Genomic DNA, 15,060 nt, shown 5'->3' on the forward strand with positions numbered 1-15,060 from the left:
ACTACTGGGATAGGAGAACAAAGATTCTTAGGTCAGGGGAGGTTACACAATGAAACCCTGCCTCTTGAAATCAATAACTAGGCTAGGGTCTGACTTGGTGATAGAGTGCTTGCCTAACCCTGAGTACAATCTCCACTACTGCTAAAAGGGAAAAACAACAAAATAGACTAGTTAATTCATAGAAAAAAAAATAATGGCCTTGCTAGTTAAATAATCACAGAAGGATCATCATGCAGTCATAAACAACTTATAAACTAGAAAAACATGTCCACATCCATTGATAACCTAAAATTTGTTTGTTCTTTATCAAAAACTATATGGCAAAACATATATACATGTAAAAATAAAGTAAACCTGAAATAAAAAGAATTTTAATGGTGTGAAAAAAGTTTGATAACAGACATCACTGGCCAACATATGAGAAAAGACAAATGTTTACTGGATTAGGAAAGAAGAAGTTAAAATAATAATTTCTAAAATTATAAATGCATATACTAAATTCATATACTAAAGAATTCTACTTTAGCCAAATTACCCTCTACATAAACATTACCTGGCTCTAGGATGTACACTGTAGCATTGACCAATCATCTAAGTGTCAGCATAAGGGGTTGGTTAAACAAAACACAGTGTATCAGCTGTGTGACTGCGACATGCTGTTGGTAAGACTGAATCACTCTGTAAACACTCATTTACAACACTCTCTGGCACATGCTAAAGTTATTAAAAGGAAATATGCACCCATGCCAGAATGTGAGCTAGGGTGCCACTAGCACAAATCCAAGGAAGCTGCTAGTGGTGGTGTCCGTGGGGAGAAAGGGGTCAGAGGTCATGGTGGCAAGGGGGCTTACTGTCCTTGAATATTCTCAGAACCAACTTCGGGCTTCTTTTCCATATGCTAATGTTTCTTTTAATAAAGAGAGCACATCATAAAAGGGATCATGCATGGGGCTACAGAATGGCTCAGAGGAACACTGGCTGCTCCTGCAGAGAACCTGGGTTTGATTCCCAGCACCAGCAGCTCACAACCATCTGTAGTGGCATCTAGTTCCAATGCCCTCCTCTGGCTTCTGCAGCATCAGGCACACAAAAGTGGAACACAGACATCCATGCAGCCAAAGCACCCATACACATAAAACAAAAGAAGATAAAGGCATTACACAGAAGGAAAACCTGCAACTTAAAGATATTGACGATACATTAACTTTTGAAGCAAACCACACAAAAAAAAGTAGAGGATTTTCCAACACACACAACATAAGAAAAATTATTAATCCCATTGCATGTATGTGTGTTCCTACATGGATGCACCATATGGAAGTCATAGGACAACCTGCAAGACTTCTCTCCCTCTACCATGTGGTTTTCAGAGATCCAGCTTAGGCTACCCAGCTTCGAGGCAAATGTCATTCATTCCTGTTCTGCCAAGACAAGACCAGCATGTAAGGAACTACAGAAAGATTCTGAACAGCAAAATTACAGTAGCTTTTTACTCTCTTGGTGACTGCTGGACAGCATTAGCTAATAGTGACCAAATAGCAATTATTTCATAAGGGCAGGCTTCTGGAATCTCATAGCCAAGAACATATTAAGGCCTTATTTTTCGTTGCTGTTGTCATTACCTTTTTTAAAAATTTTTATTCAGTAAAATTCTCTCTTCAGTGCTCAAGTAGGGAAGAGTATTAACCAAGGCCTTTTGTTTTCCAGGGCCCTCATATGGTACTATTTTGCTGACTTCATCATGGAAAAACTGTTCAGACAAAGCATGGAAGAACAGCTGTCCCTAACCGTCACCAACTGCAAAACACCCAGGAATAAATTTAGACTTCTAGACAGGAAAAAGAAATTAATCAGTTCATACCCTGGTTTGAGGGTTGAGGGACAGAGTGGGGAGTATATGGTCACACAGGAGCAGAGACAACATCACCAAGGACCCAAAGCTAAGGTCAGAGAGCAGTGTCCAGTGTCATTCAACATGTAGCAATCTGGAGCAAGTGCCTGAATGACAGCCACCCCAGCATCACTGGGGGGGGGGGGGGTGAAGAGATGGGGCTTTAACTTCATGTGGGTAAAATCCTCCACGGCAAGGATGTTCCCAAAGGCAGGTGATAAACCAGATGTAAACTATCAAATTCTTTTCAAAACTCCCAACAGAGACATTTACTATTCAAAGAACATATTTACTCAGTATATCAACTCATCATTTGTATATGATTAAAATGTTAGTTTCCTTTATAGTTAAGACTTTTTGCATATTTTTCTGTTATTTTCTCACCAGGTAAATTATGTTTCTTGTATTGAGTGAAAAGATTGATTTCTTGATGTATTTAAAAAAAAAAAAAGGAAAACGTTTGATACTTGAATATAGCACCCACAGGACTCCCACCTAGCCACCTGTCTTACCTAAAGTCCTCCATCATCTTCCTTCATCCTGGGGATGTCTAGTAATTCAGACACAAAGGCCACCAATCTACTCAGGCAACATCAAACTGAATAAAACATTCAAGTCAACCAAATGTAAAAAATATGAAAATTAAATTTTAAGGTGAAAAATTATATTATACCATGCATGGAATAATTATTTGAATTAAAGTAGAAGAAAATTGGTTTTTACAAATTTCCTCTTCAGAGACTAAAGAGAAAAAAATGACAGGGAGTCTAAGCCTACAGGCACTCTGTCAACCTGCAGGATCCCCTGTTCTTTCAAAGCCACTAATTCCGTGATAAAGAGATAAGCAAAAGGCCTCCCCTCTCTCACAACTAAAACATGATTGGATCTACATGCTAAACTTTGGGAATACATCCAAAGCACTTGGAACTCATTAGGTATCCGGCTAAGAAGCATCTCAGGAGTTCAGGCCAGTAAGCTAACCCTTAGAAGGTCTAAACAGGAAGGTAAGTTCAAGGTCATCCTTTTCTACAAGTTGAGCTAGGGATAAGTCTGGTCCAGTATCAAAAGCACAAAAGAAGTGTGGCGGCGGACCACACCTTTAATTCCAGTGCTTCTAGAGGAAGAAGGAAGGAAGAGTTCCAGGACAGCCTGGTCTGCATGAGTTTCAGGCTAGTCAGGGCTACCAAGGAACCCCTGTCTCAAACACAAAGAAGAGAAAGAAGAGTCATGTCATCCAGGGACACGGCCACACTGGATTTTATCCCAACCACACAAGGTTAGCTCAACATATACATAAATAAATGTAATATAATATATGCAAACAGACTGAGGAGGAGGAGGAGAAGAAGAAGAAGAGGACACATATGACTAGAAACACTCTTATGGCTCTAGGAAGCACACTGAAGGTCTGAGAAAATACCAACTGGAGGGAGTTTCTGAACACTTCTCTGGTGTGTGTGTGTGTCTGTGCGTGCATGTGTAGGTCTGTACATGTGTGTTTGTCCATGTGTGTGTTTCTATGTATGTCTGTGCATGTGTGTATCTATGTGTATGTATAGAGAGAAGACAGAGCACAATCATGGGTGCTATGCCCATATCCCCCCACCCTCCACTTGAAAGCTATGCTATTGTAAAAGCCAGTCTGGAGTAGTCTGGAAATTGAGATGTGTTCAATCCCAGAAAATCTTGTCCTGAGACCAGCAGGAGTAGAACTGTTCCCTCTTTGTTCTGGGCCAGCATGTCCCAGAGCATGTCCCTCTCCCACCCTTGAGGTAGTCACTTAGCCTGTTGGCCAAAAAAGACATATCCAACAAGCATCTGGAATTCCTCTTCATGCGTTACCAGCATTTCAGCCCAGCCAATAGTGTACACTCACCCTGAAAACCCCTAACCACTCCCCAAGGTTTATACAGCCTTGTTACCCCTAATCTAAAAAAGAACCATTTCACTGAAAACCATCTTGGAGAAGGCTATTTTGCCATTGACCAAGGTCTGGCAGAATCCACCCACCCAGCTACACTTCATTCCCTCGAGTCCAGCCAGATGCACAATGGTTCCCTGGTATCCCAAGGGCAGAAGCAGATCGGGGTGTTAGTGTTCAGACAACGTCAATCTTTCATTTGAAAACAAGTCTCGCCGGGCGGTGGTGGCGCACGCCTTTAATCCCAGCACTTGGGAGGCAGAGGCAGGCGGATTTCTGAGTTCGAGGCCAGCCTGGTCTACCGAGTGAGTTCCAGGACAGCCAAAGGCTATACAGAGAAACCCTGTCTCGAAAAACCAAAAAAAAAAAAAAAAAAAGAAAAAAAAAGAAAAGGAGTCTCTTGCTATTCTACGACTAGCCAATAGGCTGGGTTGGTTTGCCAAGCAACACCAGCATCTGCTTGATGTCCTGTGCCTAGCACTGAGGTTGCAAGGAACCAGCTTTCTCACATGGGTTCTAGAGATGCTTCTCAGCTTCTCCTGAGAAATAGCCAAAGCTCCAAGTGGTAGAATTTAAAATATCATGCTCATGAAAGACATTTTCTAAATATAACTGATTTTAAAGTTTGAGGTCAAGAACTGAGGAGATACCTACAGTAGCAGAGCAAAGTGTTTAGCATGCATAATGCCCTGAGTTTGATACCCAGAACCGCAGAACTGAAGATCCAGGAAGAGATTCCTTTTACTCCCTAAAACTAACTGGTGGATAACGCATCAGCTGGATATCTAATCAGAAATTGAAAACATCATCAGAAAACAGTACCATCTTTCATAAAACCCTTTAACCGGACCTCATAGTTTTGCCCCCTTCAGGGGGATGGAGAGGAGTGACACCAAAAACTGCTGACCTCTTCGGTCCCTGCAGAATGTTTATTCAGTTCTGCTCATCTACAGTGGACATTACCTTAGTGTTTTTAAAGTGAAATCAAGGAGCAGAAAATACTCCCAATTCTAAAAAACAGACTGAAATATTGCCAATGTAGACTGAATGGGAAGAAGCCACCTGCATATTATATAGTGAATACCTGATACTAAAGCCAGAACAACTGAGGTTCAAAGTCTGGCTCTGTTGTCCTCAAGCTGTGACTCAGAAAGTTTCCTCACCTGTCTAACGCAGAATACTGCTACAGCATGGTGTCACGATTTAAGAGAGAAGGGATCCAAGCACCTTGCCTGCTGGCAGGCTCACCTGTGTACTCTGCAGGAACCAAATTACAGGAAGACAGCATATGCCCTGCTTGCCTTGCTTGGTCTGAATGAAGACACAAGACCAAGGAAATAAAGAGAATGTCAGCAGTATACTAGAAGCCAGTACCAATGTCAAAAATCGTGTGGCAAAAAAAATCAAGATATAACTGAAAGAAGAAAACACTCCAGTACATGAAGAGATACAAGGCAAGCAGAGGTGTTTCTGAACCCCTAAATCCATTGGATAGACTCTGTCAGGTCCCAAAAAAAACCCGGGACAAGTCTTTCTGAGTACCTGTGGCTCCTTATCCCGTCCCCTAAACCTCTCCAGCCCAGGGCCTGGGTTTCCTTTCCCTTCCCTTCCCTCAGCTTCTCAGCCATTTGGGCTCTCTAGGTCCTCCACTCTTTGCTCTTAGCTGGCTAGCTCTTGACCTTTTGGTCCTTGGCTCCTCTCTTTGCCTCTAAGTCCTAGGTTCCTCCCCCCACTCTCTCCTCTCATGGCCAGGTTCAATCTAGATGCTTCCAGATGCCTCTGGCTGAACCCTCCCCCTCATATCAACAATCAAACTCTTCTCAATCATAACTATGATCGGTCATATCCTTAATTTCATCAGGCTCCTTCTTCAGCCAGGAGTCAGAGGTTGGGGCTTACCGAGATTCGGCTGGGACACTGCCATGGACCTTTGTGGCACCGATGTGGAAGTGATGGAGGGGTGGAGGTTTACATGATTCAGAGGCTGATTCATCACCTTCCTAGGGTCTTGCCATGTGGTGATTTTCTCTATGTGACTAAAGAAAGGAAAACAATTGGTTACTTGTTTAACCGTCAGGATTGTCATCGACATCACCAGTAACAGTATCCCAATGACACTGCATCTTCCCCTTGGGTCAGCTTACAAGTGGTTGATGAATTGCTTTTGGTTCTACCCAGGGACTTCCCTAACCCATTTGGCCCCGCATTCTGGTTGAGCCATGACAAGGACTGCAGATGACTTAACCCAAGGAGCTTAATACCCACACATCAGCACCTCAACTGCTTCCTCACCCCCTCCCAACTCCCCACTCACAGATATCTCAGAGAGGTGCCCTCCAAAAGCTGGCCCCATACTCTGCTCCCAAACCACATCACAGGTCATTCTTCCTGCTTACAGACCTGTGTCACTCCAGCACATGCAGCCTTTAGTGTGTGGAAGTAGGTGGCTGGGTGGGTCTATTTTAAACATGAATAAATTCATACAGTGCCCCTGCTTTGCTTTTTATAAATGGAATCAAAGATCTTTCTATATCCATTAAAGACAGTAAACTATGATATTCAAAAGTGAATATTATCCCTTTGTTCTGGTCTTACAACCAGATTTGCCTCTTCCTGTCAAGCCCCACTTACACACTAGCTAAAACAGAAAAGGAATATGACTGTTCTTTCTGTTAACCACACCTGAATTTAGAATAACAAAGGTGTTCTTATCTTTAGTGCCAGAAACTACAAAAAAACTCTCTGGGTTTATGCTAGGTCTAGAAATTTCCTTTCTGTAAAGTTACATTTAGTTTGGATTTTTTTTTCTCTTTTCTTCTTTCTTCCTTTCTTCCTATCTTTTTTTCTTTCTTTCTTTCTTTCTTCATTTTGTTTTGATTTTTTTTCTTTCCTCATAGTTAAATGCTTCTTCCAAGACTGGGATGTGGTAGCATGGGGAATTCTTCCCATTGCCAAGAATGAAGACATGGATGCCCTTCTAACAGTTTCATATTGAATATAATTTTAAAAAATAACTAAACAATAAACCAGGGGCTGAGCGCAAGCATAGCTCTGTGCCGGACATGGGGAGGGAGAGGTGGGTTCGGGGTTAATTCTGATTACTGGATGTTGAATGCAGCAGCTCAATCTTCCAAAGATGTCAGCAGCAAACTAAAGTAACAATTAAAAGTTATGCTGTAAAAAGCTAAAGACTAAAGAGACCAGAGTCCGTGTCCCCAGTCACTGAAGGGGGTGGAGGGGAAATGTCCTTTGTTATATCTTCAGTTTGATAGCCTAATTCTGTTTAAAGACTTGAATAAACCCCTTTAGTCAGCCTTTGGACATGAGGAAACTCAGATAGCCCCAGGTTCTTTGTCACATCAGAATTAAGGAACTGACACAAATGATAAATAGTTGACATCACGGGAACTAAATGTCAAAATGAAATAAATTCCCTTTGGCAAAGTAATTAAAGCTAAGAAACTTAAAATTGTTCTTACAGGGCCAGGTCCTATCCAAAACCTGTTTCTAGGCTAGGAAGATGGCTTATTGGTTGAAAAGGCTCAGCAGATACACAAGAAGACCTCAAAGCTCCAGAGCCCATGCGAAGCTGGGCATTGCCGTACATGTCTACAGTCACAATGCTCCAGAGGCAAGATGGGTACTAGAGAGAGGAGAATCCCTGGAACATGGCTAAATTAGCCTGTGCAGCAGCAAATAATGAGAGCCAGTCTAAAACAAAACTGTAAAATTCAAAACACTTGAGGTGGTGGTCCTCTGACTAAGGCATGTTCTCAGGCAACAAATGTACACCGTGTCTCTCTGTGTGTATCTCTCTCCCCCTCCCCCTCCCCCTTTCCCTCCCCCCTCTCTCTGTAGGCTTGTCTTAAGTATTTCCTGTTCTGGTACCATAAACCCTTCTCTCTGAACTGTTCTAAGATGCCAGCATCATGAATACTAATACTATCTGAGAACCATCATTCAAACCCCAGTCTACCCCAAATAGTGAGATACATCAGTATACAGGATTTGTTGATAGAGATAGGTCACTGCTGACATCAGACATAGGGTTAAAGTTGAAGGATTATCATAGCAACTGGAATGCTACATTCCCAAATACTGAGCCTACTCTCTTCACTTCTAAACAAGCAGGTGATTGATAGCTTGTCAACTTAGTGGGACAGAGCATCTAGTGCACAAAGCTGGCATAGGAAGTAGTAGTTAATGCTCTCCTGCCTCATCCAGATGGGTCTGACCCAAAGATATAAAACTTACCCTAAAGCTTGAGGTCCTGGGATTCACACCTTGTTTTGGTAAACTCTGAAGTCCACCCTTCCAAATCTACAACCAGCCATCACCTCTTTAAAAAATTTTGTTCCCAGAGCTGCTAATTGTGCCTTTCACCGTCTTCTCCAAGCCTCCAATAAAGGAGGAACCTTACTTTGGTGCGAAACTTGAAAACTAAGCTGTTATCAGTGAGGCTGCTGTGAAAGGGTTAGGAACTTGAATGGTCTTCTTGAGTGATCTTCTTCTCAAATTCACACACAACAATGAAAACCACCCACAAAAACTCTTAAATTGGCTACGAACAGAGACAATACATTTGTAAACCACATTTTGTCACGCTCTGAAAAGTTTGGATACCTGTCTCTGGTTTATGTGATATCTCCCAGTCTAAATGCAAAAACTCAAGGAAGACTGTATTGATCACAAGGCTAAGTATAGTGTTCAAGATTTGATTTGAAAACTAACTTCTATTATTTAAGTGATTTAGAGCCTTCAGCTTTGGCTCCCCTCACCCAGCTCCCAGCCCCAAAAGATGCCATTCCCTGTCTCATCCCGGCTGCCTCTATTAATATGACTGAGTCACTTCCCTTCTCCTGTTTCTCAGTGTGACCACGCTGTGTGCCAAGCCTGGGAGTTTAACTAGATTAATCCCACTTCCTTTCTACTCCCACCTCCTTCCTGGCTTTATTCTCCTGCTGGGTCTACTTTAAGAAAAGGACTTCTATTTAAAAAGTATAATCTCTTGTGGAAATTAACACCAACACATCCATATATTCTTACATCCTATGTTTTATATATTCTATAAATACATGTTATTTCCAAATGTTAAAGGGGGGGGAGGGGACTAACCATGTATAGTGACATATGCAAATAATGGGTTCATTAGTGGGGATTTTGTTTGATTTTGTTTTGTTGTTGTGTATTCCTATGTACATAGTTTAATCAGGTTTTTAACAGTGACTGTGAGTTGATTTTATAGCTAACAAAGGCTGAAATGCTCATGAAGGCACACATACACACACACACAAGAACAAAGAAAAATTAATGTACAAATATGTAGGTTACCTGAATCAGTCAATACTGAAGATAAACCGCAGACTTAAGTCAGCTGTCTGTCCCCTTTGATGAAGCTCCCTCTAATCTAACCTTCCCTCACTACCTCTTAATCTGGAGAATAGTCATTTCTTTCCCGAAAGAATATAAGTTCTTTTCAGCACATAAAGACTATACAGATATATATATAAAAAAAATAGGAATGACTGCAGACACTTCATTTTGAAAGAATTTAGAAATTCTCACAGCATAGGAAAAGAATTTGGTCTTCAACTATAAGCTTGGAGCTGGGTGTGATGGTGCCTGCCTTTAGTCTCAACACTCCAAGCTCCAAGCAGAGTCAAGCTGGTCTCTCTAAATTCAATGTCAGCCAAAGCTACATTGAGAAACCTTGTCTCAAACAAATAAAATAAGGCAAAACAACAAATATATATGTATGTATAAAATAATTATGCCCCTCCCCCCATATCATCATGCAGTCTTAAAAAAATCAAGAGTAGTTGGAACCAGTTCATTGGCCTCATGCAGTTTACAAAGAATAGCAGTTTCTAAGAGCAAGGAAAACTTTTCTTGACAACCATAAACTTTTCCATAGACTTAAAACACAAAATCCCTACAAAGGTTTCCCATGAAGGGCCTCAAGTAGCATGTGGTGGGAAAAGCACCCATAAGTATGAAGGAGTGGCCATTCTCGTTCCTTGGAAGGACAGACCTGTACTAGGCTTCAAACCCCAGCAGGCGTTTGCTCCAGAACTGGCCAGTCACCAATGACCAGGAGTAGCTCCAGGGACAGAAAAGGCCAACATGTCTCTGGGCATGCCTCTGGGAAGATTCTGGACTGGAAAGGGTGGCTACTGGGAAACTGATGTGTCAAATCCTCTTTCTCTGTGGATTAATACAAAGCCATTTTAATTATGAGATAAAGTCTGTGGTGTAAAGATTAACTGCCATAAAGAGAGGAAGCACTCTCGTCCTCAGGTCACCTGCCCATGAGCCTAGACTGTCTGGTTTCTCCTCTCCTACTGCTTTGTCCTATATAGTACTTTTCCTCCAGATGAGGAAGGCTGTGCCCTCGGTATTGCTGGCTTTCCTTTCCTTCTTTCCTTCTCCTCTCCTCATCCCATCCCAAGTCCATATGCAATCTAAGTTGCCTCTGAGAATAGGTCTACAAAGCCACACACACCCCCATTCAGGCCTCTCCAGGGCCACTACTGCCACTGTAACCTACCACAGACTCTTTACAAGCCTAAAAGATCACAGTATTGAAATCACAACATACCCTGGAACCTGAACTTTAATACTAGCTAGCACGGACCCTGCGTCACCTAACTGGATAACCCACAAAACTTGGCATCCATAGCCAAGGAGACACAAAACACACAAGCAAAAGCCCTAATCAGATATGCTAAGCAAAACCACATGCAAGTAAAGCAGGTCAGTAAAACATCCTAGACTATCAAAGTCACTTACAGGTTTCATGATTTCAATACCAGGGTTCCCAAGTTGTCTTAAACCAAAAGACAAAGGTGGCAGACATGATCTTTATAATTCTCTGGAGGAGGCTGGGGGGAGGTTAGAAAGATAGCTCAGCAGTTAAGAGCACCGACTGCTCTTCCACAGATCCTGAGTTCAGTTCCCAGCAACCACATGGCGGCTTCAAAACCATCTGTAATGAGATCCGATGCCCTCTTCTGGTGTGTCTAAAGACAACTACAGTGTACTCATAAATAAATCTAAAAAGTAATAATAGCAATTCTCCCAGGGCCTGAGCACACACTTTTTCCTCTGATACCACCTAAAACCAGAATGCCACAGAACGTGAGCGTGAGAGCCCATAGCAGAAGCAGACACTACCGTGGATGCTTGGCTGCACAGCTCGTCAATCCTGTTTATCGTTGAGATCAGAGGCCTACCCTTTGCTTACTGCATTAGCTACTTCACTGATGGGGAGCTTGCTTTTGAGGTCAACACACTGACAATCAGAAACAAAGAACTGCTGCCACCCGGGATGAATGGGCGCAGTTTATGTTTTACTGTTATTGCTGAGGTGAGCCGTCTCCCTTCTAAGTTAAGTTCACCCTTCTAGCTTTCACTCCAATCAATCCTTGTCCCAGAGCAGCTTCCACTAACTATAACTGGTTTCCCTTCTTCTTCAATCTGCCAAAATACCTATGACACCATCCTTGCTAACCTAGAATACAAGGCAAATGGAGACAAGAGTCAAACTACAAATGAGTACGCAGCTGACATATCTATTATCAAAACAGTCGACATCTAAGCCCCAACGCTATAAAAAACTTAGGGGTGACATACAATAAAGGTGACTGTTCACACCACAGAAATCTGAGAGTGCTCAGCTTCGGAAACCACAAGGGATTTGTGGTTCAAAGGTTCCAGTCCAATTTTCACTGCACAGTTCATACAGATATCACTGCAGTATCTGTCACCGAAGTGCCAACTCATATACAGATAGGGGATCTTTAGGATGTCTTAGTAAAAGATGCTATCAAGCATTACTGCAGTGCATGCTTCCAGTCTCTGGAATTCTAAATGAGTGGAAGGGACTGTATTTTTAACGACCATGGCTGTAATCCTTGACTTCCATCACAGTCTTGTCAGGAAGCCACTTAAGTTAGCAGCATTAGTGTGAACAGGCCTCGCACTCAAGTCAACTGTGGTGATCTGTCTACGTCTACCTCAGATCTTTTCTACTGAGCTTCACTTGAGCTGTCTTCTTATTCGTTCTCTCTGAACCTACTCAGCCAAGGCAGAAGGGAGTTAGAGTGGCCCTCAGCACAGGAAACCAGTGAGAGCCAGCTTGGAACCGTAATATCTTAATATCTGTGGTTCCTAAAAGGGTTTATTTGCCAGTTTTGTTTTTTTGTGTGTGTGTTCAGGACAGAAAGAAAGAAACACTAAGAATGTACCACTTCTTAGACAAAACCGCTTTGGGAAATGGTTCATCAATTCAGCCCAGCAGTGTGACTCACAGACCTGTCTTTAGAGGATAAGAGGTCCAGCCACAGTGTAGAGACAGACCTTCACCAACATCATCCAGGACAAGCAAATCTGACTTTGCCTCTGCCAGTAGAGCCAAACTCCTGCTTAACCTCATTTTTCATAACCCACTAAGAGCACAAGAAGGAAAGGCCTGGTTGTTTTTGTCTGCTCGAGTCAAGCCAAGAAGCCCACAGAAGAAGCCTGGCTACATGAACACCCAGCATTTTTGTTCTTTCCTCACGTTGGGATGAATAATCCTATTAAAGATGTGCAGGGCCCTGTGATGCACTGCTGCTGGGACTCAACCAGAATGTAAACGTTTGTTTCACTCTCTCCATTTTCTTATTTCTAAATGACAATTTCAAAATATATACTTGGTGTTTGTATTCTGTATTTTCTCAACGACAGAAACATGTGATGAAAAAGGGAGGCGTAGAAAAGATGAGGTCTGTTATCCACCGGAAGTGGAATGTTTTCATTTAATGAACATTTACAGTGGTGCTGTTTCCACGGGGAATCAGTTTTGGGGCTGGTGGTAAAACACACGAAGCACTGAACTCTGTCCCCCCCCCACCCCCAAAATAACATTTTGCACATATAGTGCAAAATACAGTGTAAATGTCCACTGAGTATAGTGGAAATTACCACTTAAATTCTTTAATGCAACAGTCTACTAAGGCTTAGTGCGGCACATACTATCTTTCAGTAAGTCCAAAGCAGCCGTTCTTGGCCCAGCTTCAGATGAAGCTATTCTGCACTCACCAAATCCATGTGTTGAGATTTGCTAGGCCTGGAATATTGAACTACTGCCACTTAAATATAGGTGCTCTAAGGGCCTACAGTGTGTGGGCCCTGAAAAGATTAGTAAGCCAAGGGTGGGGATATGGTAGAAGTAAAAATAAGAAACCATAGGTGGCTGAGAGCTATTGTTTTTAATTATAAATGGTCCAAAGCCCAACATTATGTCTCAATAGCTTCTGGTTTGATACTCCAACCACACTGCCTACATCTGACATCTGGAAAGCAGCTCGGTTTGTTTGAAAGTCACCAAACTATGATAAATGCTTGAATAACTTTGTAAATTGTTTTTCCAGGCTCTCTGTGTCTGACACATGTTTCTCTGTGCTGTTTTTTCAGTTGCTCTTAAGTGGGGTATCCACTGACCCAATGCTTGGTTGCTCTCAGATCACTCCAAATATCAGATGTCTCCAAGTTGGGCTACAGCTATCATTCTTTCTCTCCCCTCTAATTGGGCCAAATGAAGTAAATGTCGCTTGGCTAGAAAATTCGGACAAAGCCAGTTCCTTTTAGGCAGGAGAATAGGAATTAATGGAGAATGAATGTTCTAAAGATTAAGATGAGAAGGACAACAAATGAAGGACTGGCAGCCTTAGCCTACCTAAGCTTCATTCAACCAAGGGCATATACTCTGAAAAGGTGTGTTGCAGGAGTCAGGGGTCTAATACTATACCAATGACATCACAGAAGGTCCCTGCCCTTTCTCCCCCTTCCTGGCTTCCAGGAAGCAGGCCACAGAAGAGACTCGCCTCTACCTCCTCTGTATCTCCCCCTTAACAAACTACTTCCTGGCAAATGCCAACATCTGCCCTCTGGACACACATCTGCACCAACAATGATTTTTAAACCCCCCAATTTCTTTTGTTAGTGAGTTTCTCATCTCCTTATTTGGGGAGATCTGCTCCTTTTGTATTAGCTTTGGTTTCTTTTCTCCTCTAATTCTAGGAAGATGAGCCACAGGCTCGGGCTGTCTGACCCACTTTCTGTTCATGTTCTCGAGGCATACAACAACATGAATCAACAACAAGAAGGCTGGTGTGAACCCCAGAGTCTGAAGACACACTCAAAAGTGTTTTTCACTTTTTGTAAAAAGGAATCAGAAGGGTCAAAGACACATGCCAAGGTAATGATATGGTGATATTAGACTTCTGAGGCAGGGATCAAGCCACCGAGGATCTTGAAGTACACCATGAGGTCTCCTGTCCTTCAGCGGTGCCAGGGGTAAAATCCCAGGGTTTTATGCATGCCAGGCAAACATATGTCATAATTTCAACTCAGTCCACTGTGTTTTATAACACATACCTTGGCATCTTTGGTAGAAAGTAGCAAAATGAGACACTGAACTCTGCCTCTGTCATTGACTAATTAGGATGCCACTGTCAGTTCTCCAAGTCTTGGTTTCCTCCAACAGGGCATAAGAACATCTAGTATGCAGTGCTGTTTTGAGTATTTCATCATGTAACAGAAACAACATACTATGCCAGGTATAAACTACATGGTTTCCCTTATGAACATCTGTCTATACTATCTACATAAAGATCTAACTAATACAAAGCAAAAAGAATAAGGAAAAGGAGGAAGAAAAAGAGGGAGGGAGAGAGGATGGGAGGGAAAGCAGGAGGGGGGATGGGAGGGGAGGAAACAAAAGAAAAAGTAATCTACAAATACCCTAGATTAACAGAGAACCCAAGAAGGGAGAATAAAGGCAGTCATTTTACTGCAAAACATATAGATTTCATATAGTCAGGATGACTAATAACTGGCCTTGAGATGAAGATATTCTCTCTCTCTCTTTTTTTTTAATTTTTAAGTTAGCATATTACATGTTACATGTTACATGTTACATATCATTATGGCATTTTCCAACAAAGTACATTTGAGGTATTCTCCCCTCTCACTTCCCTGACCCCAGCTACCTGAGACCTGAAACCCCCACCCTATAATTATTTTCCACATCTTTTGCCAACACTTACACCACTTACATACACACTAGCTAAGATCTACATAATAAAGAAAACATGACTTCCATCATTCTAAATTTGGGTCACATTACCTAATTTATTTTCCAAATACATCCATTTTGCTGCAAATTTCAGGATCCCATTTTTTTTTCTTTACACATAAACACATG

At 42.0% G+C, this 15,060-nt stretch overlaps 1 protein-coding gene across 2 annotated transcripts in view; it reads right to left on the minus strand.

Annotated features, from left to right (window-relative positions):
* The window catches only part of Wwtr1 (WW domain containing transcription regulator 1), a 113,279-nt gene that overhangs the window by 38,545 nt on the left and 59,674 nt on the right, over positions 1 to 15,060 (minus strand). For both annotated transcript variants that reach the window (XM_034500313.2, XM_034500312.2), the window contains exon 3: positions 5,712 to 5,848. In XM_034500313.2, coding sequence (XP_034356204.1) covers positions 5,712 to 5,848 — 137 coding nt within the window. The remainder of the gene's footprint in view (positions 1 to 5,711; positions 5,849 to 15,060) is intronic.

Source organism: Arvicanthis niloticus, chromosome 4, assembly GCF_011762505.2.
Source record: "Arvicanthis niloticus isolate mArvNil1 chromosome 4, mArvNil1.pat.X, whole genome shotgun sequence".
Lineage (NCBI taxonomy): Eukaryota > Metazoa > Chordata > Mammalia > Rodentia > Muridae > Arvicanthis > Arvicanthis niloticus.